General features: G+C 45.9%; 2 protein-coding genes across 3 annotated transcripts; both read left to right on the top strand.

The window, feature by feature from the left end:
* The first annotated feature begins 844 nt into the window (after positions 1–844).
* LOC131086172 (nucleolar RNA helicase 2-like) lies at positions 845–12,910 on the top strand. Its single transcript, XM_058029006.1, has 15 exons — positions 845–1,225; positions 1,360–1,626; positions 2,673–2,748; positions 3,680–3,858; positions 5,143–5,260; positions 5,916–6,101; positions 6,753–6,898; positions 7,138–7,287; positions 8,157–8,318; positions 8,860–8,979; positions 9,454–9,527; positions 10,253–10,412; positions 10,997–11,131; positions 11,905–11,949; positions 12,602–12,910. The coding sequence occupies exons 1-15, from the start codon at positions 845–847 to the stop codon at positions 12,767–12,769; spliced, it is 2,367 nt and encodes a 788-aa protein (XP_057884989.1). The 3' UTR covers positions 12,770–12,910.
* A 346-nt stretch (positions 12,911–13,256) lies between these two features.
* Positions 13,257–27,307, top strand: KIFBP (kinesin family binding protein). Of its 2 annotated transcripts, none has more exons than XM_058029573.1 (7): positions 13,257–13,612; positions 15,386–15,484; positions 19,413–19,492; positions 20,005–20,188; positions 23,245–23,329; positions 25,008–25,117; positions 25,888–27,307. In XM_058029573.1, the coding sequence occupies exons 1-7, from the start codon at positions 13,265–13,267 to the stop codon at positions 26,764–26,766; spliced, it is 1,785 nt and encodes a 594-aa protein (XP_057885556.1). In that variant the 5' UTR covers positions 13,257–13,264; the 3' UTR covers positions 26,767–27,307. The 2 variants fall into 2 exon arrangements, with proteins under 2 accessions (XP_057885556.1, XP_057885555.1); XM_058029572.1 differs by having other exon boundaries at positions 25,005–25,117.
* The last annotated feature ends 655 nt before the right edge of the window (positions 27,308–27,962 follow it).

Here is a 27,962-nt window from a genome sequence, read left to right as displayed (position 1 = left end):
GTAGTTGGCAAAATACTCAAGGTCCGCATATCCTATGGGTGAACTATGTTTTAGTATTGTAACTAAAAATCAGGGCTGTGGGTCAGAAAGACGCCTACCTAGGGGTCAAGTCCCTTTTCTGGTGCATGTGGAGATGTTGTCTGGGATCACTTAAGTTGTGTGGAAAGCATTAACTAATCCCTATGGCGAGGCTGTGCTGGGCACGTTGCTAACCCTGAATTTCTGTGTATGAATGAATGGTGGTGCCACACTTGTGCAACGCCACCGAGCACCCGGCCTTGCGCAGCTCCGAAATCATTGGGGTCTCTCAAGAGTGTGTCATTATCGGCTTGTTGCACACCGCGGAACGAGCCCGGTTTGGTGGGCAACCAGGGGAGCCCCGTGAGGGGAGCTGTGTGGAGCGCACCGTGAGGGGAGCCCCGGGAGGGGAGCTGTGTGGAGAGCACCGTGAGGAGCGGTCCGTGAGGGAGCTCTGTGGAGCGGATCGTGACGGGAGCTGTGTGGAGAGCACCGTGAGGAGCGGTCCGTGAGGGGAGCTGTGTGGAGCGCACCGTGAGGGGAGCCCCGTGAGGGGAGCTGTGTGGAGCGCACCGTGAGGAGCGGTCCGTGAGGGAGCTCTGTGGAGCGGATCGTGAGGGGAGCTGTGTGGAGCGCACCGTGAGGGGACCCCGGGAGGGGAGCTGTGTGGAGAGCACCGTGAGGGGAGCCCCGTGGACCAGACTGTGAGGAGCGGTCCGTGAGGAGAGGTCCGTGAGGGAACTCACGGCGGCGGAGGCGCTGACGGAAGGCGCGGGGGCGGCACGGCGGAAGGGGCGGTGCGGGGCGGTACGGGCGCGGCGGCCGCATGGGGGCCGTGTTGGGTCGGGCGGCGCGGCTCGGGCTCCCCGCGGCGCGGGCGGCGGCGGTCCCGGCCAGCGGCGGCGGGCGGCGGCTGGGCTGGCTGTGCGGCGCCGGGGCGGGCCCGCTGCTGCCGCTGCTGGCGGCGCTGCCCCGCGGGCCGGCCCGCCCGCCTCACTTCCTGCGCGCCGGGGCGGGGCGCGCGTCCTGGGGCCGCCGCGCCGAGACCGGCCCCGCCGCTGGCAGTGGTAGCAGCGCTGCCGCCGCGCAGCTGCCCGGGGAGCAGCCGGCAGCCATGCCCGCCGCCGAGCCCGAGCACAGCCCCGCCGAGCCCCAGGCGCCCGCCGCCGCGGAGTCGGTGCGGCGCGGCCGCCGGAGGAAGGTCAAGGTGGGAGCGCCACGTGCGGCCGCGGGTGCGGCCATTTTGTACGGGCTTGGGGGCCTTGAAGGGGCTGGGGCGGGCAGGGGGGAAGGAAGGGGCTCCGTCCCTCCCTCCGTGTGACCGCGGCTTTCCCGCTGCAGGAGGAGACGCCGGGGAAGAAGGTGAAGCAGCAGGTGAAGGCGAAGCGGCGCGGTAAGGCCGAGGCCGAGCAGGCGCAGCCCGAGGAGAGCGGGCTGGGGGATGACGACTTCGAGCCTCCCGTGCCCAAGAAGACGAAAAAAGTCAAGGAGAAGAAGAACGGCTTGGTAGGAGAGAGCGACGCGTCCCAGCAGGCGGTGAAATCTGCCCCCGCTGTGAGCGGCGGCGTGACATCCCCGGCTGACCAAGAGCAGGACAGCGACGCCGAGGTACGGATGCTTTGCCGGCAAAGCCTTTGTCTTGGATAATTAACGTTCTGCTAGCAATTAGTGGGTTTAATAACGCGTGCTGCGTGCTGTGTGGAAACTTGAGTTGTGGGACAGTGTGGGAGCACGAGGCATCTGTTGTAAGCGTGTTGTGCCGCGGCCGTGCGCTTGTTCGTGGGCATGGGGAACGCCGAGCATCCGGCTCGGCAGCGCTTGCACCAACACGTGGCAGCTGCTCTCTCCACGTGCTTCCCCTTCCCGGTAAATCCCGAGCAGGCAAATGTCCTGCAGGGAAGGCGGATAAATGTCCTGCAGGGAAGGCGGCTGGCCAGGGAGCAGTTTCCGTGTGTGCTGCTCTTCGTGTCACGGCTTGTTGGTGTCCCTCAGCACAAAGGTTTCTGCACAGGCAGCCACGGACCAGAAAGGTGCTGTGCTTTGTGCTGTGGTGGTTTTTCTCTCTCTGGTGGCAGCACCTTAGAAGAGGAATTGGCCGAGTGTTCTGTAATGGAGAGCCACAGTTAGGCTCATTAATCCACACTTCTCACATAAACGTGCAAGGGTCTCTCTGTGGGTAGTTTTGTGTCTAAAGTGGGAACATGAATCAAGAGAGCTTTTTGTACCTCAGCTGTAACGATGTGATCTATTGTGTCTCTGAAGTAAAAGCCAAATTTTGTGTTTTGAGTATTTATTCGTGTAAAGTTCAAAGCTCTTTGCATGGTGTAACACATAGAGGGAAAATCCTGCTTTGCACAATGAATTGTGGCACCAGATGTGTTTTATTGTGAAAAGCAGTTTTCTCGTGGTTTCAGTGGACTTTAATTAAGATTTTTAACAAATACTTTCTGTTTCCTGACTTGCCAAGCATATATGTACAAGTGCCTACATCAAAAAGGTTTTCTTTTTCACTGAATAAAAAGTAGGTATCTGGTTAAATTGTGCTTGTAAAGCAACAGCACAGCTTTTATTGAGTGGCTGTGTATGGTATGTTCTGTGCTCATTTTGGAGGGATACTAAGTATTTTTTCTGTTATTTTTTTTAAATCATATTAGGAGCTGACAGAAGAAGCAAAAGAAGGCGCCTTCTCTAATTTCCCTCTCTCACAAAACACTATCAGCCTTCTCACAGGTTAGTTCATTTCTGTAAGTGTTTGGTCAGAATTGTGCTCTGTTACTTGCATAAACCAAGGGTAAATACTCCTAAATTGTGTTACATTTGTGTGGTAAGGATGGCATGAACAGTCACTGTTGATTCAGAGAATCTGCTGTTAGTAAAAAAGTTTTCTGGTTTGTTCAATTTCAGGTGCCTTAATAAGAGATTATTCTTCATGGAGTGGTTGTTCTTAGATAGACATTCTAGAGACACATTTCTCATCAGCATCATTCTGTGTATCTTCACTTCTGCTCCTGTGTCTGCTGCCTCCAATATTGCTTCTTACAGAAGCCTAATGGAGTTTTGTGTGTGAAGAGTATTTGCCTTGTGTGAACAGATTTTCAGGTCTTTAAATGGATTGTTTATTCTCACAGATAGTTTGGGGCATTTTCATCTCTCTTTGTGATTAGTTTTGTTGAGGAAGCAATTGCTGTAGGCTTCTTGTCCCCTGTGTTGGGTAGATGAGCAATTCTTGTCTGTCAGAAAAAATTCTCCTTATTGTTTCTGTTTTCCTGCTCTGAAGTTTCTTTTGGATGGCAAAATCTCTTTGAAGTTTGTGTTGAAACAAGCTGCATCACCTTCTTGCCTTCAAAGCCCAGCTACCACAAAATCTTGAGCTGTATCAGAAAAAGTATGTTGGATTTTTCCTTCCTCTCCTGTTGCCTTAAGCTGTACATAACAAAAAAGACTGTATTTAATCGTGGCTACTCAACACTCACTGTGTGGGTGGAATATCTTTTGAGCTAGAGGAGGAATAAAACACAAAAATACATGGTTTTCTTCTAAACTGCAATTTCTGTGGTGTGCAGGGTTTGAGGTGGTGTGCCCTTCATATTTGGGGAATTTACATATGAGGACTTGTAACTGTTAGTTCACCTTTATGAAACCTGTCTCAATTATCTTACAGCCCGAGGTATAAAATACCTGTTCCCTGTGCAAGTGAAGACTTTCCAGCCCATCTATGATGGCAAAGATGTGATTGCTCAGGCTCGGACAGGAACTGGGAAAACCCTTTCCTTTGCCCTTCCCCTGATTGAGAAACTCCAGAGTGTCTCACAGGATGGGAGGAGAGGCCGTGCCCCAAAGGTAACTCACACTTCAGGTTTGCACCAAAACCTTAGAGCATGGCAGGTTTTGAGAGTGATTTTACTGTTGCTCTGGGGTTTTGTGTTGGGGACTTCTTTGTCCTTTTCTGTTTTTTGTAATAGTGAGTGCTTTGCTCAGATCAGGAGACAGAGTGTGACAGAGTTTAGCAGCATCACGGTAATGACACACTCTGTGTTTGGGGTGCCCAAACAGTCAGGGCACTGCAGCAGTGCCTGGGGAGCTCCCAGGCTGCTGTCCTTGGGCACACAGAGCATGCACCTTTGGGCTTCAGCCCCCTGCCTCTTCTGAGTGTGCCACCTGGATTGTCCCTGCTTGCTGAGGTTGTTTCTCACTGTAAATTCCACGGTGAGAACCTGAAGGCTTTTGGGGTTTTTTCCACCCCTCTCATGTCGGGATCCTCAGGAGATGCAAGTGGAGTTTACCAGGGATGGAATTGGCAGCCTGGTGGCAGTGATCAGATCCCTGTTCCCATGCATTGCAGTGCCTGTGTTTATCATTAGGCTGCAGAACTGTATACACTCTGCAGATTTGTTGCTTTACGTGTTTATTTTATTAACCATAAAGGCAATGTAAAATTAAAAATTCTACTGCCTGAAAGATTTTAAGAGATTAATTCAGCTCTTTGTGCTATTGGTTCATTTTTAAATGTTGGGAGTGTTTAAGTTTTTTTAGACTTAAGTGCCTCTCCCTTTTTTTTTGCTTAAACGCAAAGAGGGAGAGGGGAAGGGTAGATACTGGAGGAATGCAGCTTGGTGGAGAAAAGGAGGGATGTGTGCCTGGAATGCATCATGCTATGTGTGTATCTTTAAAATCTAACTGCACCAGATTTACTGACCGTTCCTACCCTTTAGGGCTGAGCTGCCCCTTCCTTGCCCTTGGTAATGTTGCAGAAGTGTCTTTTACCTGACTTTAGCATAAGAAAGAAAATTACTGTTGTCTTAGTTATCTTGTAGCGCTTCCCCTCGTTCTCTCCTGCTGGCTCTGAGGCTCCTTGTGGCAGGGAATGTTAATAACTAACATAAAAAGAAAATTACTGTTGTCTTGGTTATCTTGTAGCACTTTCCCTGGTTGCCTCTTGCTGGCTCTGAGGCTCCTTGTGGCAGGGAATATTAATGTTGCTGGGATGCTGGGAAGCTGTGGGCACCTCTGCAACAAGTGTAGAATGAGGATGGGAGTGCAGGCTGTTTGACATGAAGTGAGCTCTTTTCTCCTACACCTTCCCCCAACACAGCTGCATTTTTGTCTGCTTTTCTCTCCCTTCAGGTGCTGGTTCTTGTTCCAACCAGGGAACTGGCCATTCAGGTAGCCAAAGACTTCAAGAATTTCACAAAGAAGCTGTCGATTGCTTGTTTTTATGGAGGAGCTCCATACAAAGAGCAGCGTAAGTAACTGCCAAGGAGTTACTCATGGGTTGGAGCTGACTTTCTCCAAATGCACCCCATAAGTAAAAATGGGGGGGGGGGGGGAGCTTTTTGCCCCCTCAGACTTTGAGTTCAGTCAGGAACTCAATTGGTGTGACTTTCAAAGGAAGCACACAGCCTGGGTTGAATTATTTTAGTTCCAATAAATCTTTAGGGAAAAGAATGGTTGTAGTTCTGTGAAGTGTCTAGTCCTGTTAATTTCTTCTTTATTGTGTTTTTGTGTGGACACAGACCAGGACTAGGTGACAGCGCACAGAAAGGGGAGAGCTGTGTGTGTGCCTGTGGCTCTGTGTCTCTCCAGAGGTAGCTGTGACAAAGTTTAGCTGGAAAACACAAGTGTTTCCATGTAGTAGAGCTCTGCAGGTTTCTAATGCCAAATGATTGTTGCTTGGAGATTGGTGTGTTTCCTGTAACTTCAGTGAGGTTTGGCTGCTACTCCTGACAGAGCAGGAAGGACTGCCCTTAACTTCTGTGTCTGTTACTGTGGAGGTTGTGCTTTATTCTGGGGTTAAAGGCAGCAGCTTCTTGCTGCTGGAATCAGAAGTGTTGCTGTTGCTAACTTTTCATCATGCTGTCTCTTAGCAGTCTGACACTGCCCTTGTTTCTGCCTTCCAGTTGATGTCCTTAGAAGTGGCATTGATATTCTGGTGGGAACTCCTGGCAGGATCAAAGACCACGTTCAGAACAGCAAGCTGGAACTCTCCAGTGTGAAGCACGTTGTTTTGGATGAGGTGGATCATATGTTGGACATGGGCTTTGCTGAACAAGTGGAAGAGATCTTGGGATCATCCTATAAGAAAGGTGAACTGAGACATCAGGGGAGGAATAGGGGGCAATGCAGAAAACACAGTTATGCTGCTTTAGAAACTTCTGGTGCACCTCGAACTTAAATTCTCTGTGTGATGCTAGAAAAGGGGAAGGTAGAGTTAGAAAAGGTTCAAAGAGAGGTGACACAAGGCTGAAGGGCTGGAGTGGCATCTCTGGAAGGAGTAAAGTAAAAAAAAAAGGGAAAAAGCAGCAAACCCAACTCCTTAATCCCTAATGTTCCTTGTCCTGAGTGAGGTGACTTGAGCAGAGGGTTGGGGTTTGGTCTGCCTGTACACTTGTCACCACACACAGCTGACAACAAAGGAATATTTGCTCTTTTCTGATGTAGTGGGTGTTCAGCAAAGCTGTCAGGTATGGTGCAGGAGGAGGTTATTTTAATGTGTGGAACTCCTTGCCACATTTCACTGGTGCCAGAATTTCTGAAAACGCTTGAAATATTAGAAATAGAAATCACCGTGGCTTTGAAAGCCGTGCAAAGCTGATTGCTGGCAGTGTTCCTTCACTTGTTGTACAGACTTGGTGCCCACAGGAACGTGTCAGTGTGAGAGCAGCTCTTGCTCTTTTACCAGTTGCCAAGAGTCAGGGTGTGCTGAGGTGCCTGAGGTCGGTGCCCTTTCCTTGCAGGCTCCGAGAACAACCCGCAGACGCTGCTGTTCTCTGCAACCTGCCCACGGTGGGTGTATGATGTAGCGAAAAAATACATGAGAGCTGAGTATGAACAGATCGACCTGGTGGGAAAGAGGACTCAGAGGACAGCCACAACTGTGGAAGTGAGTTCTGCTGCAGGGCCTGAGAGCAAGTGGCCTTGAGAAAATGGGTTATGCTTTGGCTTCATAAATGGGTGTGTGGAATGGCTTTGCACATGGTTGGCACACAGATTTTGTAAGCAAAGCTTTCATGTGGGACCTGCCATGTGCGAGCTTAAAAAATTAAAATGCTTTTTTGTTCATTTTGTCTGTCCTGTGCATGGCTTAGATTAACAGAGGTGTCTTGTTTCTTTCCCAAACAGCACTTGGCCATACAGTGCCGCTCCTCTCAGAGGGCAGGAGTTCTGGGGGACATCATCCAGGTCTACAGTGGCACCCATGGGAGGACCATTGTCTTCTGTGAGACCAAAAAGGAAGCAAATGAGCTGGCCATGAATGCTTCTCTCAAACAGGTACTGGGGCTGAGAGGAGAGCAGTGGTTGGGGTTGCCAGGGGTGGAATGCCCTGAAATAAATAGGGGGTTGCAGTGGTGTGGAGAAAATTGTTTCTGTGCGTGGTTTTAAGAATTGTGAAAAAAGCTGTTTCTAAAAATTCAGCTTTGAACTTAAAACATCCTCTTGACAGAGATTATTAATTTATTCCTTTGGCTTTAAAATAGTGCAGGTCACGGGTCAATAGGGAATACACAGTCTATGCTGAATAACCAGGAGATAGTAATAATTGTAAAGTAATAATTGTAAGAAACAGGAACTAGTGTAGTGGGCATGTTCCATCTTATATTAGTGTGCTTTTTGGATTCCCATCTCTTAGTGGCATTTGATCTTTGAACAGTCATTCAGGAAAATCCAAGTAATATGGTAGAATGAAATGCCTTGTTGCCTTGGAAGGTTTGCCAAGAGTTTGTTTGGAACACAGGTGATCTGTTGAGCAGGTCTCCTGTGCTTGCTTGAATTACTGCCCTTTTTCTGAATGTGAGGAAAAGTGCTGCATGTTTTTCAGAGAAAATCCTGTTTGATGCTAAGTGCTGATTTATGGAGAGCAAACAGTGGTGGGAATACATGGTTTGCCTGGTATTAGAGATATCTCATTACCATCCCCATTAAAAACTTGCAGCAATAACTTCTGCCTGTTGGCCGTGCTGCTTTCACAGTAAATCCCAGAGAAGGATCCAGCAAAGTAGGATGCTTTATATTCCTTTGCTGTCAGCTCTGTAATTATTTTCTGTTGCTCTGCACAGTGTTTTGGGGTTTGCAGTTACTCTTTAGATGCTGCACCCTGGACTCCCATGAAATGTCATGTTAATGGCTTGTTTTACTGACAGGATGCCCAGTCCCTGCATGGTGACATTCCACAGAAACAGAGGGAAATCACATTAAAAGGCTTCAGGAACGGTGTGTTTGAGGTGCTGATTGCAACAAATGTAGCTGCCCGTGGTTTGGATATTCCTGAGGTTGACCTTGTTATACAGTGCTCACCACCAAAAGTAAGTCATTAAAGGAAACTAAAATTGGAATTTTTTTTTGGGGCCAGAATGGTGGGTTATTTCTCTGTTTCATCAGAAGTATGTTCTGTTCCTATTAATTTTTGAATTAATGAATTTTTTGTAAATGCCTGGCCTAAAATTTTGTAGTTACAGTTTTACAGTTTGAGCTTTGATTAAAGTCTTGGGTTTTGTTTACTCTGGAAACTGGTAAGATATGTTTTGACATTGTGAAGCTTTCCTGAAATCTTTCTGAAAGTTGCTGTGTTTCATAAAAATCCTAAAGTATTTCTGCTGCTTTTTTCATCTTTTGAAACTCCAGTGGAGCTTTTTATTTAGAAAACTTGCAATGTCTGTCAGCAGTGTTGGTTAAAGCTGAGCAGCCTACTTTGGGTGGGGGAGCACAAGCAAACCTGAGTGATTTATTGTAAGTTTAGGTATAAACACATAGTGTATCACTTCTTAGGCTTCTGAATTTGGGTTTAGCTTGTGTTTGATGTGAAATGTCAGCAGTTTAAATAAGACACTGCCCTGAATTTTGAAGGACGTGGATTCGTACATCCATCGCTCTGGGCGCACGGGCCGGGCGGGCCGCACCGGCATCTGCATTTGCTTGTTTCAGAGGAGAGAAGAAGATCTGCTGAAACAGGTGGAGCACAAAGCGGTGAGTTGTGCCTCAGAGCTTGCTTAAGGAAGTGAATCAGCTCCTGGAAGGACCCTGCCACCCTTAGGCTTGCTAATCAGGGGTTGCTGAGCCCAGAACGGGAGTCTACAGTCCCATAAAGGAGCAGGCCTGAAGTGCTGGTATTTGGTGTTTGGAAATGCTTCTGTGTGGGCTGTTCTTGCATTCCCTGAGTTTTCCCATGCTGGCAGTCCCCCGTGGATGTCAGCAGGCAGGCTGGGACAGGAGTGCCCAAGGCAGAATGTGCCTTGCATCACAGCCTGCATGTACATTGGAGTAAAGTAGCTCCAGATTAACAAAGCTGGAAACTTAAAAGCTTTATTTTAGCTTTAGAAATGACTTAGCTAAGAGTATGTTGATCTTGCAAACAGTAAGTAGAGATCTCAGGAGTGTGATTTAGGCAGGATTGAATTGGACACTGCTGAAAATACCTTTAATTTGTTTTCTTGATTTCAGGGTATTACCTTCAAGCGTGTAGGTGTTCCCTCTGCTACAGATGTAATTAAAGCTTCAAGTAGTGATGCCAAAAAGTAAGTTTATTTGCCTGTTCTTGAAGAAGGTTTAGAGATGTTGTTGCTCTAGATGCTTAGAGCTTAATGCACAGTCAGGCCTCTATGTGAGCATGGCTTTGCCTGTGTTGTAGGAGTCAGCTGCTTTGTGTATAGACAACATAAGATGTTATCAGTACATCTCTGTGTGCTCAACACAGACCTTCTCATAGAACATTATGTTCTCTAAGTTTTTGCAAAAAATTAACCCTTGTTTATAAAATCAGAAATGAGTGACAGAAGAGGGAAATACTGGCGTGAGGGGAAACTGATTTTGTCTGCTCACATGACATGGTGGAAGCAGCGTGCAAAAAGCAATTCTTGGTATAATGAGGAGTTACTCTGCAGCAGTGAGGGTGTAGTAGCCCTGGCTTGTGTTGTTTCTGAGGGCTGTGGCTTTTATTCCATGCAGCTCTGTTTACATTTGCTGCCCCTGTGGTGGAAATTGCCTTGAAGCAGGTTATTATAATTAGTGAGGATTTGACCAGTATAAAGCAATGATGGTGTTGGGTTCACTGTATCCTGAAAAATGATGGGGGGAGCTGTTGTACCAGAAATGGCATTACAGAAGGAGCTGTTCTTAGTTCCCTGTCTTCTTTTCCCCACTGCCCTTTTCAGAAACAACTGATTTAGGGTATGTCTTGAACACGGCTGCACTTCACAATGGCCTTTTTTTATCTCTTCAAACCCTTCTTGTAACTGTGTAGGTTGCTGGAGGCTGTTCCTCCCTCTGCAGTGGACTACTTCAGAAAATCAGCTCAAGAGCTGATAGATGAGAAGGGGGCAGTGGCTGCCCTGGCTGCAGCCCTGGCACACATTTCTGGGGCAGCTCACATCCAGCAGCGCTCCCTGCTCAACTCCACAGCTGTAAGTGATGGTGCACCCCTGGTGACAGGGATGGATGCATGAATTGCTTGTGTGACATCTCCTTCCCAGGCTTTTTCAGCTGGGTTTCTGAATAGCTGCTACCCCAGGCTCCTGCTGTGTTGCTTGTTCCTTAGCTGGAATCAGCTCTTTCCAGGAGAAACTTAAAATCAGTCATTTTTCTTGTGATGAAAATTGAAAGATTTTCTCCAGAGACTGAAGTGACAGAAGACTTCAATGCTCTAAGAGAGTTTAACTAATGACATTTTACAGTTAATGACGTTTTACAAGCAAATTAGATTAGTTCGTGCTGTTGTAGTTTCCTCTTTATCAAGAATCTTGATAAGAATCTTCTGCATTTGTCATATTGCAAGCATGGCATGCGATTGCCTGATCTCAGAGAGATCTTGGCTGAAGGAAAGTACAGCACTTCTGTTTTCTAATGCATTTAGGGAGAACGTGGCCCAGGGCACGGTGTGTTAACCCAGTTTTGCAAGAACCGTGGTTCTTGTATCAGTTTGGGGTTTTTCACCTGTTCTCTAGCAGCGGGTTTAGCCTTGTTTAAGGTGTTTCTCTGTTTTCTGCAGGGCTTTGTGACCATGGTGCTGAAGTGCTCCATAGAGATGCACAGCATGGGCTATGCCTGGCGGGGGCTGAAGGAGCAGCTCGGCGAGGAGGTTGATAACAAAGTGTCAGCCATGCGTTTCCTCAAGGGGAAGATGGTGAGAGGGGCCAGCCCTGGCAGTGGGGCTGTGTCAGGGGGCATGTGGGGCTGTGTGTGTGTTCACATGTCACCAGTTTGTGCAGGGATTGAGGCTGGAGTGCTGAACTGCTGGCACAGAATGTTGGTACTGCACTATCCCTACTCAAACTCATTTCTCTGGAAATTATAACCTATCTTGAATATGTTGTTTATGCATATGCTGTTGGAAATAAAAGGTTTTGGTAGTAGTTGAGTGCTTTAAAACACTTACTAGAGATATTACTCTTAAATCATAATGCAGGAATTGCCTCCTAATAATAAATATATGTCACAGACATGTTTTCTGAAAAATGCTTTCCTTAGGATTTTTCCTCCTGAGAAGCTGAGAGGCCTCAGGAACAGAATGTAAACACTGATTATCTGCTGCTGTGGAATGCAACAGGTGGATTTGTGATTGGTCTTATGTGGCTGTTTCTAATTAATGGCCAATCACAGCCCAGCTGTCCAGACTGTCTCGGTCAGCCACAAGCCTTTGTTACCATTCTTTTTCTGTTCTTAGCCAGCCTTCTGATGAAATCCTTTCTTCTCTTCTTTTAGTATAGTTTTAGTACAATATATATGATAAAATAATAAATCAGCCTTCTGAAACATGGAGCCAACATTCTCATCTCTTCCCTCTTCCTAAGACCCCTGTGAACACCGTCACAATTATGTAGTGGGATTGGTTATTGAGGCCTTTATTCTTTCATTGTAAATTTGTGCCTTTGTTTGTTTGTTTGTTTGTTTTTTTAGGGCGTGTGCTTTGATATCCCTGTGGATGAGCTGAGTAATATACAGGTATGTTTGTATGTACCAGCTTACTTCTGGCAATGTCAGTCTGAACCCCAGTGCCCCTTCCATTCTCCTTAGCAGACCTTAACCTGGGCCTACTCTTCCTATTAGCCATGTCGAGCTTGGCAGTGTACTCCATCCTATGGTCAGGCTGGGCTTCTAATTCCAAATGTGCCCTGACTGGGGCACTATGGGCAGTAGCTCAGAGCTGGCTGTAAAACCTGGTGATTTGGCAATTGGCAACTGCTGTATGAGATTGAGTGTGGGGCAGTTAGGGAGGTTTGTGGTTTAATAAGGATTTTTGCATAGGCAACAGAGTGATTAGAAAGAACGCAGCATAATCATTAGAAAATACCCTGCTGTGCCTCTTCTCATGTCCCTTCCAGTGATATTACCCGATTTCATTAAAAAAAAATTTTATGGGTTTTGTTTTGGCTAGTCTGTGCTTGGGCCTCTCCAGTTTTCTGTTGACTTCGTTCCCTCTTGCCTCTTGTGATTGTTTATCATTTGTCACAGGCCTGTGTCTCCCAGCGGGGATCTAGTGACCTGTTTTGGCAGGGGTGGGGTTTGTCTGGAATGCTTTTGCATTCAGCATTGCTTCTGGTGCCTTGCACACCCCTGCAGCACGTGAAGTGTGGTTCCATTGCTGTGCTTTCAGGAGCAGTGGAGGGACACGCGGCGCTGGCAGCTCTCGGTGGCCAGCGAGCTGCCCGAGCTGGAGGAATATCCCCAGGAGGCAGCACGAGGCTTCTCCAGGTTCGGGAACAGCAGGCAAGGAGACTTCAAGAGAAACAGCTGGTTCAAGAGTGGAAATCGGGGACTTTAACAGAGCACTCGCTACAGATAACGGGACTGAGCTGAATTTTATGAGGCAGTAAAAGCCTGTTAGACACTCCTCTTTGTCTTTATTCCTTGATAAAGCAGCCTGGTTTTGAGGATGGCGAAAAAATCACGTTTGCTGAAGTGACTGGGTGTTTTGGGATATTTTTTTTCTGCCCAGAAAGGTAGCTGCTGCCTGTGAGGGCATCTGCGACCCAGCAGTGGGTGTGCCTGGAAACTCAGCCCTGCGAGGGAACAAAATTCATCCAAGCACGGACAGTGACCGTGAGGCAAAGGAAACTTTGCCTCTTCAGCAGCACTAAAAATCGGGTTCTGAAATAAATATTTTCAGAAAAACTGTACATCGCGCCCTGAGCGCGGTTTCTCGGGACTGCCGGGGCTCGGTGTCCTTGCGGCGCTCCCTCACGGCGGCCCTGAGGGGCGGGGCCACGGCGGGGGCGGGGCCAGGCGCGTCAGGCGGGGCGGGGCGGGCAGCGGGAAGATGGCGGCGACGGCGGGCGGAGGGTGGCCCGCGGTGTGCGAGAAGTTCCGCGCCGCCCGCACGCTCTCGGCCGTGGAGTCCCTCAAGGACCCCGAGACGGAGCCGTACCGCTCCAAGTACAGCGCCCGGGCGCTGCTGCAGGAGGTGAAGCAGCTGCTGAGCGCCGCCGAGGAGGGCGGCGAGGCGGTGCTGGCCGTGCGGCGGGCCGTGCTGGAGTACGAGCTGGGCGTCAACCACACGGACACCGAGGAGCTGTCGGCCGGCGACGAGCACCTGCAGCGCTGCACGCAGCTCCTGGAGCCGCACCGCCTCTCCCCGGACTGCGTGTCCCTCTACATCCAGGCCCAGGTGCGCTGCGGAGGCCGCAGGGGCCGAGCGGGGCCTGGGGGGTCCGGCCCAGCGGGGCCTGGGCTGCGCGGGCTGGGCCGGAGATCGCTGCCAGGAGATCCAGGGCCTCTCGCGTCCTGAAAGATGCTGCTCTTTAACCTTAATTAACTCAGCGGCCCCGGCCTGCAGTTCTTGATGGAAGGAATCATTCGCCGGTGGTGGTTGTTGGAGGGATGCTTGTCTGATTTGAGCCTCCTGCTGATGCCTCTGGGCATGCGGCGCATCTAAAATGTGTTCTCATTGCTGATAGATCAGCGTGCTCTTGTGGACGGACCGAGGCAAAACTTGTAAGAGCTGTGCGAGTATAAATTAGAAAATGGCCCCACTACGTCCAGAATTTATTTGTGATACATTAACTCCTTGGTTGTCCTAGTGATGCTGGGAGATGCTTTTGTTGATGCATTATCCTGAAACGATAAATTGTTTCTTTTTCAGCATTGCCCGTTACATTTTGTCCCAGATGCATAAATACAGTTTTGTTGGTGTTTGAAGTAATAATATTTTCTCTTTATTCTGAAGAAAGGAATAATCAAAATTAGTTCTTGCTACATGAAGGTTCACAGGAGGGCCTCTACTGATCACTCTGTCATGGTAGCTGCTGCTCAGCGTCCGACTCTAGACAATGAAATAGTTTTCTAGTACATGAAATAGAGCAGTTATTTGGATATCTGTGTCAAAAATGGTTGCCCTAATTAGAGAAGGCTCCATAGTGCTTCCTCACCAAACTGTAGGGAGTTGTGGGCTGACATGGAAAGGTGGAGGTGAAACGATGGCATCTTTGATTTAAAAGCAGTGATTGCCATCAGTGGCAGTACTTCACTTTTTGGGACACCTGCAGTGTGTTACCCTGTCCTGGCTGCTGTTTTGTAGGAAGAGCCATTCCTTTTTCCTTGCTGGGCCTCTTTCTTTAGCCCCACTTGTGCTTTCTGAGCTGTTGCTCAGGACTGTGTTTGCCAGGCTGTGTCTGCTGGAGTCTGGTGTGTTCCTCTGCATGGCCTTGGGCAGAGTGTTCAGCTCATCAACAACATGTGATGTGCTGCCTTATGAAAACAGGAACGGAGCTGAAAGGGGCACAGGGCTGGCATGCAGCTGCACATTCTCATTATTTTGAAAGTTTTGGGTTTTTTTTTTTTAGCTCTCTTGAGTTTTGTAACAGCACCCTCTAGGATTTAAATTAGCACGTCAGACATAGATCATTATTAACACCATCTTATTAATAAAATTAGAGGTACTTTTGGTCAAAGTTGGGTTCACAGATGAAGTTGCTTTAATTTAAATTTGAAGGCAGTAGTCTGTAACTTTTGGACCTCAGAGGTTCCTTTAATCTCTTTCCATTGTTGAAAATATACAAGCATTCATTCCTAGCATATTTTTTTCTTGTTGATTTTTTTTCTGTGGAGCCATGTTAACAAATTTCTGATTTCTTGTTTCTTTTTATGATATCTGTATGTGATAAAGGCTGCATGAATTGGATGCAGAACACGGACATTATTTGACACACTAGTCCCATATGTAGCAGATAAACAGAAGGACTGTAAGGTGCCTTTTTAATGTGAAATTTGCTGTGTGAAAACCCCTTTTTGAGCCACTCACAGTGGTATGTGTGGGCACAATTTCTGAAATCCATTGTGTTAGAACACACACATATATAAGGATGAAGACTGATCAGTTGTTTGGAAAAAAAATGTGTAATTCAAATGGAATGTAACTATTTTTTTTTCCTTTTACCTTTAGAACAACCTGGGGATCCTGTGGTCTCAGAGGGATGAAATTGAAACTGCACAAACCTACTTGGAGTCTGCAGAAGCCTTGTATAATCAATACATGAAAGAGGTACAGTGTCAATGTCGTGGCAGATCTTCCTTTCACCTGCCACCTGCAGGTTAAGTAACCTTTGAAATAAACATGCAGTGGAATTTTGAGTTCCTGTGCTTTATGCTGGCTGCTGTGGTACTTTTGGCAAGTGATACAAGTTGTACTGCAGTGTAGAACAAGGCAAATTAGAGCATTGCTTGCTAATTTCAGAATAGAAAAAAATTTGCTCAAAAATAATGGTCCCTTTAGAAAGCCCTTTAATAATCCAAAGTTGACGCCTGGTAGAATTTGGATTTTAATGAGGACTATCATTAAATGTTATCTTGGAAATGCAGTAGAAATATCTATTTAATATATTTTAATATATTAATATATTAAATATATTAATATTAATATATATATTTATATTATTTATATTAATATATATAAATATATTTAAATATATTTAATATATATTTAATAATATCCATTGCTTTCAGTGGGAAAAGGAAGCAAAACTAATATTTGCATGGTTTGCTGTGACTGTGCAGTGTTGTGCAGGGGCAAGCAGTTCAGTTCCATATCCAAGAGGACAATCTCACAGACAGCCAACCCTCTCATGCATATTAAACAACCTTTGGGGCTCTGGATTCTGCTGAGGATCCTACAAAGACTCCCTTGTGCTATTTTTAAGCTCTTTGCAAAGCTGTTCCTACACTGAGTTGCCCCAGGGACAGTTGTGGAGTGAGCTGAAAACATTTGTGGCCTTCAAGAAGCAGTAGCTGTGTCTCAGCACAGCTGAACGGGTTGGGCAGACCTAAACTTCATGAAATTACAGGTTCAGTTCAGCTTTTACCATGAAACTGGTTTAGAGTACTTGTGGAGATTTTCAGGTTTTTCATTTTATTGATTGGTTACTGCCCTCTTTCCACCTTTGCAGCCCCAGTGATGGGAGAGGTAATGGATCTAGAAGGGAGCCCCACTTGTCAGCTTATTTCCTGTCCTCAGGATCAGTTGGGCTAACTAGAGATGCTCTCTAATTAATTCCTGATGTTCAGCTTTGATATTTACACCCAGCCCCAGCTATCACCTGGCTTCCAAAAGCATCTGGCACTTGCTCCAGCTATTATGAAATCAAACTGGTGCTATGGTATAGTGGATTAAAGTGCTGCTACTTCACGTTTGCACTGTAGACTTTTCTGAAATTTGAAGTTTTTGTTAGTAGTGGTTACTGAATGTTTCTTCTGGGGCTTTGCTGCCTGACAAGGTGTAGTGGTTTTGGTTTGTTAATTTGAGATTTTTTGGTTAATGTATTAGTGACTGTGTTGGTTGATTGTTAGTGTATTTTTTTCTTGTTGTGAGGTAGGATTAGGAGAAAGGTAAAGTAGGTTTAAAAGGGAAAGAAGAATTTATTAACAGTAATTAAAGGGTGATAAGAATAGAGTAAAACTTTTAGAATACTTCTCTTCTGTTGCTGCCAGGTGTCCCCAAGGGGTAATAATTAGCATTGGCTCCATGACTCACAGAAGGCAAATCAGTCACTTTCTATACTTATTAAGAAATACTTATTATACTTATTTAAAAAAACCCATCACCCTTACTCATGACACAGGTGGGCCCAGTTGGTCCTTGAATCCAAACACCATCACCAGTGGCCAGCCAAGAAACCTCCCTTAGGAAAGCCAATCTCCATGCCACATTCCACATGTGCACAACAGTGGAGATAAGAATTGTTTCTCTTTCTTTCCTCTGATCTTCTCACAGCCTTCCCCAGGACAGTGCCTGGGAAATTGTGCCTTGCTCTCTGTGGCCACACTCTTCTCCTTAGAACTTTTTATTCTTACTGACAATGCAAAGAAACAAAAGCTAAAATTTTAGTTAGTTTACTATGAACTAAAAAAAATAAACAACCCATATTCTTTAGTTTTTAACATCTGTTTTTTTCACAAAAACATATACAACTCTCTCTGATAACTAAAACCCTTACATCAGTTTTGAAAGTATTTCCATACAAACCAAAGCACTGGGGTTATTCAGACCTGCTGATCACTTGCCACACTTTCCCCCAGCATTGTTTACCACTCACAGTCCAAGGCATTATGCAGTCAAACATAGCTGTGCTTTAAGTCTGCTTCCTTTTAAAAGGAGCCACAGATTTATACAACGATGTCAGGAGTTGTCTTTCCCAAATAATAAATATGTGAATGTAGTGTTTGTGACATTCCACATTTCCAGGCTGCCAGGGAGTCTTTGGTAAGTGCTGGTGATGGAGGCATTTTCCTGAGCTGGTGGATTTAGTTCTTTACTGACTGGGTCCAGTTAACTCACAAATTGGGTGGTGTCTCCCCCTAAAGCAACACCTAGGCAAAGAGCTTGGGCTGATGAAATCCACTTAGAAAGGAGAGTTGCAGAGCTCTCTCTGAGGATAAGTAAAGGCATAAGGCTTGATATCAGAGATAGATCTGCAGATATACAGGAAAGAGGCAAGAATTTTGCTTACTGTGTCATTTCAGTTCTTTTCTTTGCAGGAATAGCTCTAGTCTTGCCAGAATAGAGTCCAAATCTTGTTAGAATGTTTGTATCTGAAGAAAACAAGAGGAAGAGTTATAAATTCACCTCATAAAAACTAATGAGGTGTAAACAAAGACCTACAGATTAAAAGATCAGATACAAAAATCTACGTGCCTCTGGTAGGTTAAACATGCTTTAGTTCATTTGTTACTGTGTGTTTCAGGTACATTTACTCATTTTTTAAGGTGAATAAAACTCTTCTTTTAAAAGCAGGTAAATGAGTCTGTTCAGGGATCTTTAATGAGAAGCAGTACAAACATAGTAGGTGTTCTTTCCTGTGAAGTGAGTGTGTTCTCTGCCCTTGTTCCTGCTCCTACCTCAGTCTGCATTAACTCATGAAAAGTATTTATTGAAGCTGATTGTTATTTGTTGCCTTACTTTCTCTTGGCTAAGAAAGAAAGGGGGTTAGGAGAGGCTGGACAAGCTGCAGACTAACCAGGACTGTTGCTGGTAGACAGGTTGGACACCCTCCAGGATGCTCTGTGTGATGGGACAAAAGCTCTCTTTAGAAATGGTGTTCCATTTGAAGTGTTCCAGAGCTGGCACCTGGAGTTATTCACAGTTGCAGAGGAAGTGGGATAAGCCCAGGCTAACAAAGCTCTGCCATAAGCACTGTTCATGTGTTGTGGTGAACTGTGAACATGGCTGGTGACATTAGTGACAGTTGTCTTAGGGCAGGTGTGCACACAGCAATGCCCAAAGGTGTGTAGTTGTGTGTGTAAAGGTCTGACAGAACTCATGGCTTGAAGAACAAAAAAGTGCTTCTAAAGATGGGAGCTGCCACAATTAATTAATACTTGCATGTAGGTTGTGCCTGACAGGAACATTCAGCAGCTTCATCCTCCAAAGGCAGTGTGGCTTGTCTGGTTTGTTTACCTGGGCAAATGTTCTTGCCAGCTCGTGGACTCTGGGAGTCCCTTCAGAAGAACCTTCCCAGCAGCTCTGCTGAGCTCTCAGCACTTGTGTTCTCTGCAGGACTTCCTCAGGATGTTTTCTTGCTGCTCAGCACTGCAGCTGGGCACACAGATATTTCACACTTGAAGGCTTGGTGTTGAATGGATGCCTCAAAGCCCAGAATGTTACTGCACAAACCAAAGATGTCCTGCAGACTCCAGGCTGAGGATCTCTGGTGCAGGCAGTGTGCATTGCTTTAAAGTACATAAGCAGAAGCCTCCTGCAAGCTGTGAGCTTTGCCATTCCATGTGGAATTGTGCCTTTCATCCTCTAAATCTCCTGAGTGTTGTGGAATTGCTCTGGAGAAGTGGCACTGAGCTGGGTTATGTAAAGCTTTGTTGAATTTGGGATTGGCAAATGGTCAGTGGTGTGTAGCCAGGAGAGGGAGCACTGTGCCAGAGTGAGAAATGCAGTTTGCTGAATGTGCCATGTACCCTTGCAGGATGGAAATCCTCCCCTGGATCCCAGTGAACATTTCATGGCAGAAGAAGAGAAACTCACAGACCAAGAAAGATCCAAAAGGTGGGTGTTAAGCAGCATGCTTATATTATTATTATTATTTTTTTTTTTAATGATGAGTTATAGGAATGTGCCCTCTGTTGACAGAGTGACAAAACTTAAAAAGGAAATGAGCGCAGAAGTTTCTCTCCTCAATTAAGTGAAAAGCCACCTCCTAGGCCCAGAGGACTTCACCTCAAACTTAAGGAGAGCCAGTTGGACAGGAGCCAAAAAGTCCCACCTAGGCAATTTACTAGAAAAAGAAGAGAGCAAAGAAACCAATCACTTTTGTGAGGTGTTTTACCAGGAGCAAAGACCTCCTGCACCTGGCTCAGTTTTCTCTGTTTGTTATTTTGCCTTTTATTATACCTTTTTGCCTTTTAATAAGCCTTTTTGTTTCCAACACTGCCACAGAAGCCATCCTGCTGATTTTGATGCCTCCAAGATTATTAGACCTAGCTCCAGGAGGCTGCTATAACAATGAGTATTTAGGGAGGGAAGCACACCATCTGAAGAGGCTGTTGTTGTTTTTCCAGGTTTGAGAAGGCCTACACACACACTCTGTATTACCTGGCCCAAGTGTACCAGCACCTGGAGATGATTGAGAAGGCGGCTCAGTACTGCCACACCACGCTGAAGCGGCAGCTCGAGTACTGCGGCTACTACCCCGTGGAGTGGGCCCGGAACGCTGCCACCCTGTCCCAGTACTACCTGTCCAAGGTGACCCTCAGGCTGTGCTGCTGCCCCTGTGCCCCTGATGTCACTGTCCTGATGCCCCTGTGCCCCTGATGTCACTGTCCTGCTGTCCTTGTACCTCTAATGTCACTGTCCTGCTGTCCCTGTGCCCCTAATGTCACTGTCCTGCTGTCACTGTACCACCAATGTCACTGTCCTGCTGTCCCTGTGCCCCTGATGTCACTGTCCTGCTGTCACTGTACCACCAATGTCACTGTCCTGCTGTCCCTGTGCCCCTGATGTCACTGTCCTGCTGTCACTGTACCACCAATGTCACTGTCCTGCTGCCCCTGTGCCCCCAATGTCACTGTCCTGCTGCCCCTGTGCCCCCAATGTCACTGTCCTGCTGTCCCTGTGCCCCTGATGTCACTGTCCTGCTGTCCCTGTGCCCCTGATGTCACTGTCCTGCTGTCCTTGTACCTCTAATGTCACTGTCCTGCTGTCCCTGTACCCCTAATGTCACTGTCCTGCTGTCCCTGTACCCCTAATGTCACTGTCCTGCTGTCCCTGTACCCCTAATGTCACTGTCCTGCTGTCCCTGTACCACCAATGTCACTGTCAAACAGCTCCTTGACACAGAGCTCCAAATGAACTGAAAATGGGTGTGACCGTGTTCACAGGGGCCCCAGGATGAGGGAAGAGATGAGATCTGACTCCATGTATCAGAAGGCTGATTTATTATTTTATTATATTAATAGTAACTCATTAATTTATGTCATCTTAATATAATTAATTTATTAATTTGTGTAATTTGAATCTAATATTAATATAATAAAATAATATTTTATTCTTTTATGATATTAATAGTATTATATTAAAACTATGCTAAAAGAATAGAAGAAAGGATTTCATCAGAAGGCTAGCAAGGAAAGCAAAAGAGTGGAATGATAATAAAATCTTGTGACTGAGCAGAGTCCTGACTCAGCTGACTGTGATTGGCCATTAATTAGAAACAACCACATGAGACCAATCCCAGATGCACCTGTTGCATTCCACAGCAGCAGATAACCATTGTTTGCATTTGTTCCTAAGGCCTCTCAGCTTCTCAGGAGGAAAAATCCTAAGGAAAGGATTTTCCATAAAAGATGTTTGTGACAAATGTGCACCTATAAAACCACAAGTTGTGTTCTGACACGAAGCATCTGCCAGGTTTTGTCTGAAGAGGACTTGGTGGCTTTCCTGTGTGGTTGTGATGAACAGGGCTGTAAACATGAGAAAAGCTCTACAGTTAATGAAATATTAGCAGTGATGTCATGTCATGTTCATAAGTAAACTTTGGAGTTATAGTAATTGAATCTAAAATTCTTTCTTATATTGTTCTCTTACTATGAAGTTTGAAAACGAAAAGCATCTCATGAGGGCCAAGTGTGGCTTTTTGTTTACAATAAATGATTCTCCTTTGTGCCTTAGCATGTGCTCAAGAGTTGTTTGAACCTATGTGAACATGAAATGAATATATGAGTTGGCAGCTGTTTGCCACTCTAAACAATTTTTGTTTGTTTGTGTTGACTCTAAACAATCTACTGTTAGGAAGTGCTTCAGCTTTATTTAGGATTTTCTATATTCCAGGCTATTCAGATGCTCTTTTCTGATGCTTAAAAAGATTCCTGCCCTACCTAAGGCAGTTGTTGCTAATGTCAGTAGTAACTCCTAATTTCCATATCTTTGTGATGCATTGATAGCAGCAGTTATTTAACAGTGCACTGCCAAATATGGGTAAAGGAATCTAGATCTGACTCAGTGTTGTGCCACAAGGCATCACTTCCTCCACCTCAGGGAGCCACAACACTCAGAGGTTCAGTGTGCATTGCCAGTGTTAAAGGAAAGGCTTGGTGTTGTGGCTGTGGTACAGGAAAAAACAATAGAAAATATTGTATTCACTAGTAGGTGTGGAAAAATTGTGTTTTCTTCCAGTGCCTGGGCAATATGCTCCAGAGCCTCTCAGTTCTGTCATTTCCCTTGTGGTCATGTGTGCTCACTCTCTGAGCTGAGGGGGTTGGCCAAGTGACAGCAGTGCTGGAGCTGCTCAACCCTGCTAAATGCTGCTCTGTGTGTCTCAGGAGCTGCTCACCCCCTGTAAATGCTGCTCTGTGTCTCAGGAGCTCCTCACACCCTGTAAGTGCTGCTCTGTGTGTCTCAGGAGCTGCTCACCCCCTGTAAATGCTGCCCTGTGTGTCTCAGGAGCTGCTCACCCTCTGTAAATGCTGCTCTGTGTGTCTCAGGAGCTGCTCACCCCCTGTAGATGCTGCTCTGTGTGTCTCAGGAGCTGCTCACCCCCTGTAGATGCTGCTCTGTGTGTCTCAGGAGCTGCTCACACCCTGTAGATGCTGCTCTGTGTGTCTCAGGAGCTGCTCACACCCTGTAAATGCTGCTCTGTGTGTCTCAGGAGCTGCTCACCCCCTGTAGATGCTGCTCTGTGTGTCTCAGGAGCTGCTCACACCCTGTAAATGCTGCCCTGTGTGTCTCAGGAGCTGCTCACACCCTCTAAGTGCTGCTCTGTGTGTCTCAGGAGCTGCTCACACCCTGTAAATGCTGCTCTGTGTGTCTCAGGAGCTGCTCACACCCTGTAGATGCTGCTCTGTGTGTCTCAGGAGCTGCTCACAGCCTTTAAGTGCTGCTCTGTGTGTCTCAGGAGCTGCTCACCCCCTGTAGATGCTGCTCTGTGTGTCTCAGGAGCTGCTCACACCCTTTAAGTGCTGCTCTGTGTGTCTCAGGAGCTGCTCACCCCCTGTAAGTGCTGCTCTGTGTGTCTCAGGAGCTGCTCACAGCCTGTAAGTGCTGCTCTGTGTGTCTCAGGAGCTGCTCACACCCTGTAGATGCTGCTCTGTGTGTCTCAGGAGCTGCTCACACCCTGTAGATGCTGCTCTGTGTGTCTCAGGAGCTGCTCACACCCTGTAGATGCTGCTCTGTGTGTCTCAGGAGCTGCTCACAGCCTGTAGATGCTGCTCTGTGTGTCTCAGGAGCTGCTCACAGCCTTTAAATGCTGCTCTGTGTGTCTCAGGAGCTGCTCACAGCCTGTAAATGCTGCTCTGTTTCTCCAGGAATGCTTCATGGAGGCTCGACACTGCCTAGCAGCAGCCAGTGTCATCTTCAGCCAAGCTGGGCAGGTGCCATCTGCTGAAGACTGTAAGTTTATAAAAGAGTTTTGAATAAAATTCTTGTGAATTAAGCATCACTGAAGTTTAACAACATGTACAAAACTTATCCCAGTGTTAATTTCCTAAAATACTTTTCAATAGAGTTGAATGTTTCTGAAAAGTGACTGCTACTACAGCTCAGGGTTGGCTGTGTGTAGACCCCCTGAGAAAAAGTGCTTGTTTCTGGTGTTTCAGAAAGCAATATTTTAGTAAAAGTGAAATTTAAAACAATATCCACTTCATCCATGTGGCCTTGTACACGTGCTAAAAGGGCAGTTTGCCTCAGTGATCAGAGGGCAGGGATTCAGTGAACCACACCAGATGTTCCCTGGGAAAAGCTTTAAAAGAGGGAGCAAAGCTGCAGCTTCTAAAACCCCAAATCCAGCAGGTGCTTGTGCTGTGCTGGATGCTGCAGCCTCATCAGTGGCTGCTCTCCTTGTTCTTTGGGCCTTGATGCAAAGAATCAGCTTGGCAGTCCAGTGTGAACAGCAGGAGAAGAAAGTTGTAGAGATGTGGCCCTCATTTTAGGGCCCTGTGGTTCCATGGTAGTGTCATGCTCTGTTTTAGGGCTGGCTTTGCTCATCTGCAGCATTTTTGTGTCTGTCTTGGGCAAGTGGAGCTTCCAGCTGGTGGGGCTCTAATTCATGGGGAGGGAGCAAGTATGATCCAGCTGAGTTCTACCTTGCACCACAGAGGAGGAGTGAGAATCCCATTTGTTGTGGTGAATATTTGCTTTTCTGCCTTCCCTTCCTTTGCATGGCACAGAGCTGGGCTGTGCACTTGCAGAAGGTTCTGATTTACAGAAAGACCAGTACACAGTCAGCTTTGGCCATTCTCAAGCACTTTCATTTTATCATATTAATTGGGATATAAACTAACACAGGCATGATTAGTAAATGTGCCTTTTCTTAGATTAGCAGCAGTTCTTAATTCCTTAATAAGAAATTCATTTGCTATAATGAAAGATAATGCAGTGGGTCTGGGTGTGAAGTTGGCTCTTTATTTATTTGGTGATCAGAAGTGCTGCTGTCCTGTAGGAATGTCCTCTCATTGTTCAGCTAACTCACTGCCTTCTGCATGGAGACTGGGAAATGAGTTTTGGCTGAAATCTCTTTGGTCTATGAAAATGTGATCTTGAGACATCAGCAGTGCTGCTGTGATAGTGGGGAGACACTGGGGAGAAAAATACAGAAGTTGTAGAGCTAATAAATGTTATGTTTGTACCAGGTAGCTTAACCAAAGGCAGTTTCCCCTATTTTGTTCCCTTTTTTGGTAGCAAGTCTGGGCCCCATTGCAATGCAAATGCCCTCACCATCCTCAGACACAATTACTGGGCAGGCAGCTGAAGCTCAGAAAATGAATTATCCTGATTTCTTTCTCTTACTACAGAGAGACCTGGAAACCTTTTGATGAAAGGTCTTTTTAAAGATACATTATGATCTATTTATTTTCAGAACTCATACATGACGCATCCTTGTTAATCTGTATGGGTTTCTATCAGGAATGACAGTTTACAGAATTATTACATAAACTAACATGGAGAACATGTTTCTGTCTAAGCATGAGGAAAATGAAATACAAGTATATTCTTGTGTGGAACATTTGAGGGTCTTGCTGGTGTGCTGGACTTCTCTTAAAGGTTTTATGTGTTGATGTCCATTCAGCAGATGAAACAGAGCCAGACCAACAGGACCTTCCAGAGAGGAAAGCTGAAATTGCAAGGTGTTGGATCAAGTATTGCCTGAATCTTCTGCAAAGTGCTCGAAAATTGCTCGAGGTAACAGAAAATTGTTCTGTAGCTGTCGTTGTCTAACAGCAAACTGAGGCTGCTCTGGTGTTTGCAAGGGGAGTCAGTAACAAGGAATAAGCAAAACAACAAATGCTTGCAGTGTAGCAAGTGTTTCATGGTATGGTTTGATTTAAAGGCAGCACTTCAGAGTAAGCACAGACAGGGGAGCAGCTCTGCAAAGTGATCAGTGCATTGCTTTTATGGTTTAATTATTATTAAGGTAGTTTCATTTAAATATTGTTATTTAATTATTTAATTTTGTGCAACTTCACAACATTTCCTCCTCTCTGCTGCATTTTCTTGCAGCTTGATTTGATTTGGATAAGATTTCTTCTTATTTAACTGTTAGTAAGAACGTTCTCTTAATATGCAACAGTTTTCTGTGCTGATGTTCTCATTCATCCAAGCATTTGATGAATTCAGATTTGATTCAGTTCACTTAATTTGTTTGAGTATTTCTTCAGATGTTTAAACCAGCATTTGCTGAAAGGCTTTGTGAAGCAGAGCCCTTGTGTTTAACATTTATTCCTTTGCTGTTTTGTCACACAGGGTAGGGAGACTGAACCACTTTAATTTTATGTCTCTTCAGAATTGATAATGCAATTTACATGATTCTTTTGTTAATATAAGGCCTCATATATCAAAGATTTCTCTTTTGTTGTGTTGCTCACTAGTTTACATTTCAAAGGTGACTCAAAATGATTCAGTCTCTCTTCATAAGGCAGATTTGTTTCAATCAGCATGCTCTGTCATTTCAGGATAACATAGGAGAGCTGGATCCAGACAGGCAATTGGAACTCAAGGCCCAGAGGAAAAAGGAAGAGGATGAAAAGGAGAAGGGCAGGAAGAAAGCTGTCCTTTTTGGGACTAGTGACATCTGTGACTCTGTCCTGGCCATGGAGGAGAAAGTGAGCAGCGTTTATCCCTTAGATTTTCAAGAAGCCAGAGAAGTGTTCCTGGTTGGTCAGAACTATGTTCAGGAGGCAAAGGAGTTCTTTCAGGTGGATGGTTATGTCACTGACCACATTGAAATTGTGCAGGATCACAGTGCTCTGTTCAAGGTCCTTGCTTTCTTTGAAGAGGACTATGAGAGGCGCTGCAAGATGCACAAGCGTAGGATAGACATGCTGGAGCCCATCTACACTGACCTGAACCCCCAGTACTACCTGCTGGTGCGCAGGCAGCTGCAGTGCGAGCTGGCTGACACCTACTATGAGATGATGGATCTCAAGGTGGCCATTGGCAACAGGTTAGAGAAGCTAGATTCACACACAGTTAAAAAAATTAATTCTCTGGCTCAGTTTGCAATCAAATACTATGAGCTCTTCTTGGATTCTTTGAGGAACCCTGATAAGGTGTTTCCTGAAAAGCTGGAGGAAGATGTTCTCCGCCCTGCCATGGTGGCTAAATTTCACATTGCACGGCTCTATGGTAAGCTCATTACTTCAGATAGCAAAAAGCAACTGGAAAACATGCAGACATCACTGGAGTATTACACATTTCTGGTAGACTATTGTGAGAAGTATCCAGATGCTGTCCCTGCCGTTGAGACTGAACTAGAGCTCAGTAAGGAGATGGTGAATCTTCTCCCAGCAAGCATGGAGAGGCTAAGAGCAAAGGTGTCTTCATTTGTGTGAGTGCTTGCCTGGGAGGCAGTGGCACTGTCAGAGCAGCTCCCTGTCCAGGGCAGTGCTGTGGCACAGCTCCCCATTGATTGATAGAGGTCAGGGACATCACCCAGAGCCTGCACCAGTGTAACCCTGTGAACAGCTCTCCTGGTCCGTAGCTCACCCACACTAATGGTATCAGCTCTAAATGTAAAGTACAAGTCCAGCTCATGCTTTGTACTGTGTGTCCTATATGTAAATATGAACCTTTTCTCCCTCACAGCTTTTTCTTTGGTGTATGGTTCAGTTCTTAAGTGTAGTGCTGTATGAAAATAGTTTCTTTTAAGAGAATCTTCTTCTCTAAGAAATTTTTTTCTTATAAACCTGAGGCACGTTCTTCCAACTAGAATGCATTTTATCTCTTCTAAGGTTTGTCCCCAGAAAACTTTATCAATGTGAAGGGAACTTGTTTTCAGTATTTATTTTGTATGTTGCTTGTTGTTCTTTTCCCTTGCTAATCAAAACCCAGTTGATATAGACTCAATAAATGGACTAGCTTGGCTAAATGTTTCTTCAGAGTCCTTGGAGTTCTGTTTCCTGTGTCTTACTAAGATACAATATATATTTTCATTTTGACCATCTTCAGTAAAAACACATGAGCAATTGTAGTGCCAGAAGCCAGAGTAAGGAGACAGATTTCTTTGTGGTGGGAGACAATGCTCTGCTCTTAACACACCATGGAATATTCACAGGTCACAGGCCCTGGGCTCTGCTGCTCCAGACATTTGCCTGATAGAGCCTGATGCCATGGGAGGCTTCTCTTGGTGCTGCTCAGGGAGTTCTTTTAGCAGGGAGCTCTGAATTGTTGGAGATGAAACACAGGCAGAGCAGGAGGTGATGGGCAGAGCCTCCAGGGACAGTGGCACTTTGTGCAGTAGGGGGTTGTCATCTTCTTGTCTCCTTATCACAAAAGTTTCACACCAGCTTGGTGTTCCTCATGGGCAGCTCTCAGAGCACTGACTCTTCTCAAAGCAGCCAGCTGGCCCCAGTTCCCTTCTCAACACCACCCCACTCTTTTATAGACTTTTCTTCTCATTGTTTACAGCTGTGGCCTGGCAAAGTCAGGCCTGTCCTAATCTTGGATAATTCTCCCAGCTGCAACTCCTTAGGGGTGAGATTCCTTCCTACACAGTCTTTATTTTCTTGTATTCTGTCCCCCTCCAGCA

The sequence above is a fragment of the Melospiza georgiana genome, chromosome 8 (genome assembly GCF_028018845.1).
Source record: "Melospiza georgiana isolate bMelGeo1 chromosome 8, bMelGeo1.pri, whole genome shotgun sequence".
Classification (NCBI taxonomy): Eukaryota; Metazoa; Chordata; class Aves; order Passeriformes; family Passerellidae; genus Melospiza; species Melospiza georgiana.
Note: the sequence above shows the minus strand (reverse complement) of the source record. Positions and strands in the feature narration are given on the sequence as shown.

What these genes read in the sequence shown, in the direction of transcription:
- LOC131086172 (XM_058029006.1), top strand. Translation starts at nt 845, where the DNA reads ATGGGGGCCGTGTTGGGTCGGGCGGCGCGGCTCGGGCTCCCCGCGGCG. An exon ending in GGGATCATCCTATAAGAAAG is followed by an intron (nt 6,102 to 6,752) that starts GTGAACTGAGAC and finishes CTTTCCTTGCAG; the next exon opens with GCTCCGAGAACAACCCGCAG. An exon ending in TGAATGCTTCTCTCAAACAG is followed by an intron (nt 7,288 to 8,156) that starts GTACTGGGGCTG and finishes TTTTACTGACAG; the next exon opens with GATGCCCAGTCCCTGCATGG.
- KIFBP (XM_058029572.1), top strand. Translation starts at nt 13,265, where the DNA reads ATGGCGGCGACGGCGGGCGGAGGGTGGCCCGCGGTGTGCGAGAAGTTC. An exon ending in ATAATCAATACATGAAAGAG is followed by an intron (nt 15,485 to 19,412) that starts GTACAGTGTCAA and finishes GTACCCTTGCAG; the next exon opens with GATGGAAATCCTCCCCTGGA. An exon ending in GGTGCCATCTGCTGAAGACT is followed by an intron (nt 23,330 to 25,004) that starts GTAAGTTTATAA and finishes ATGTCCATTCAG; the next exon opens with CAGATGAAACAGAGCCAGAC.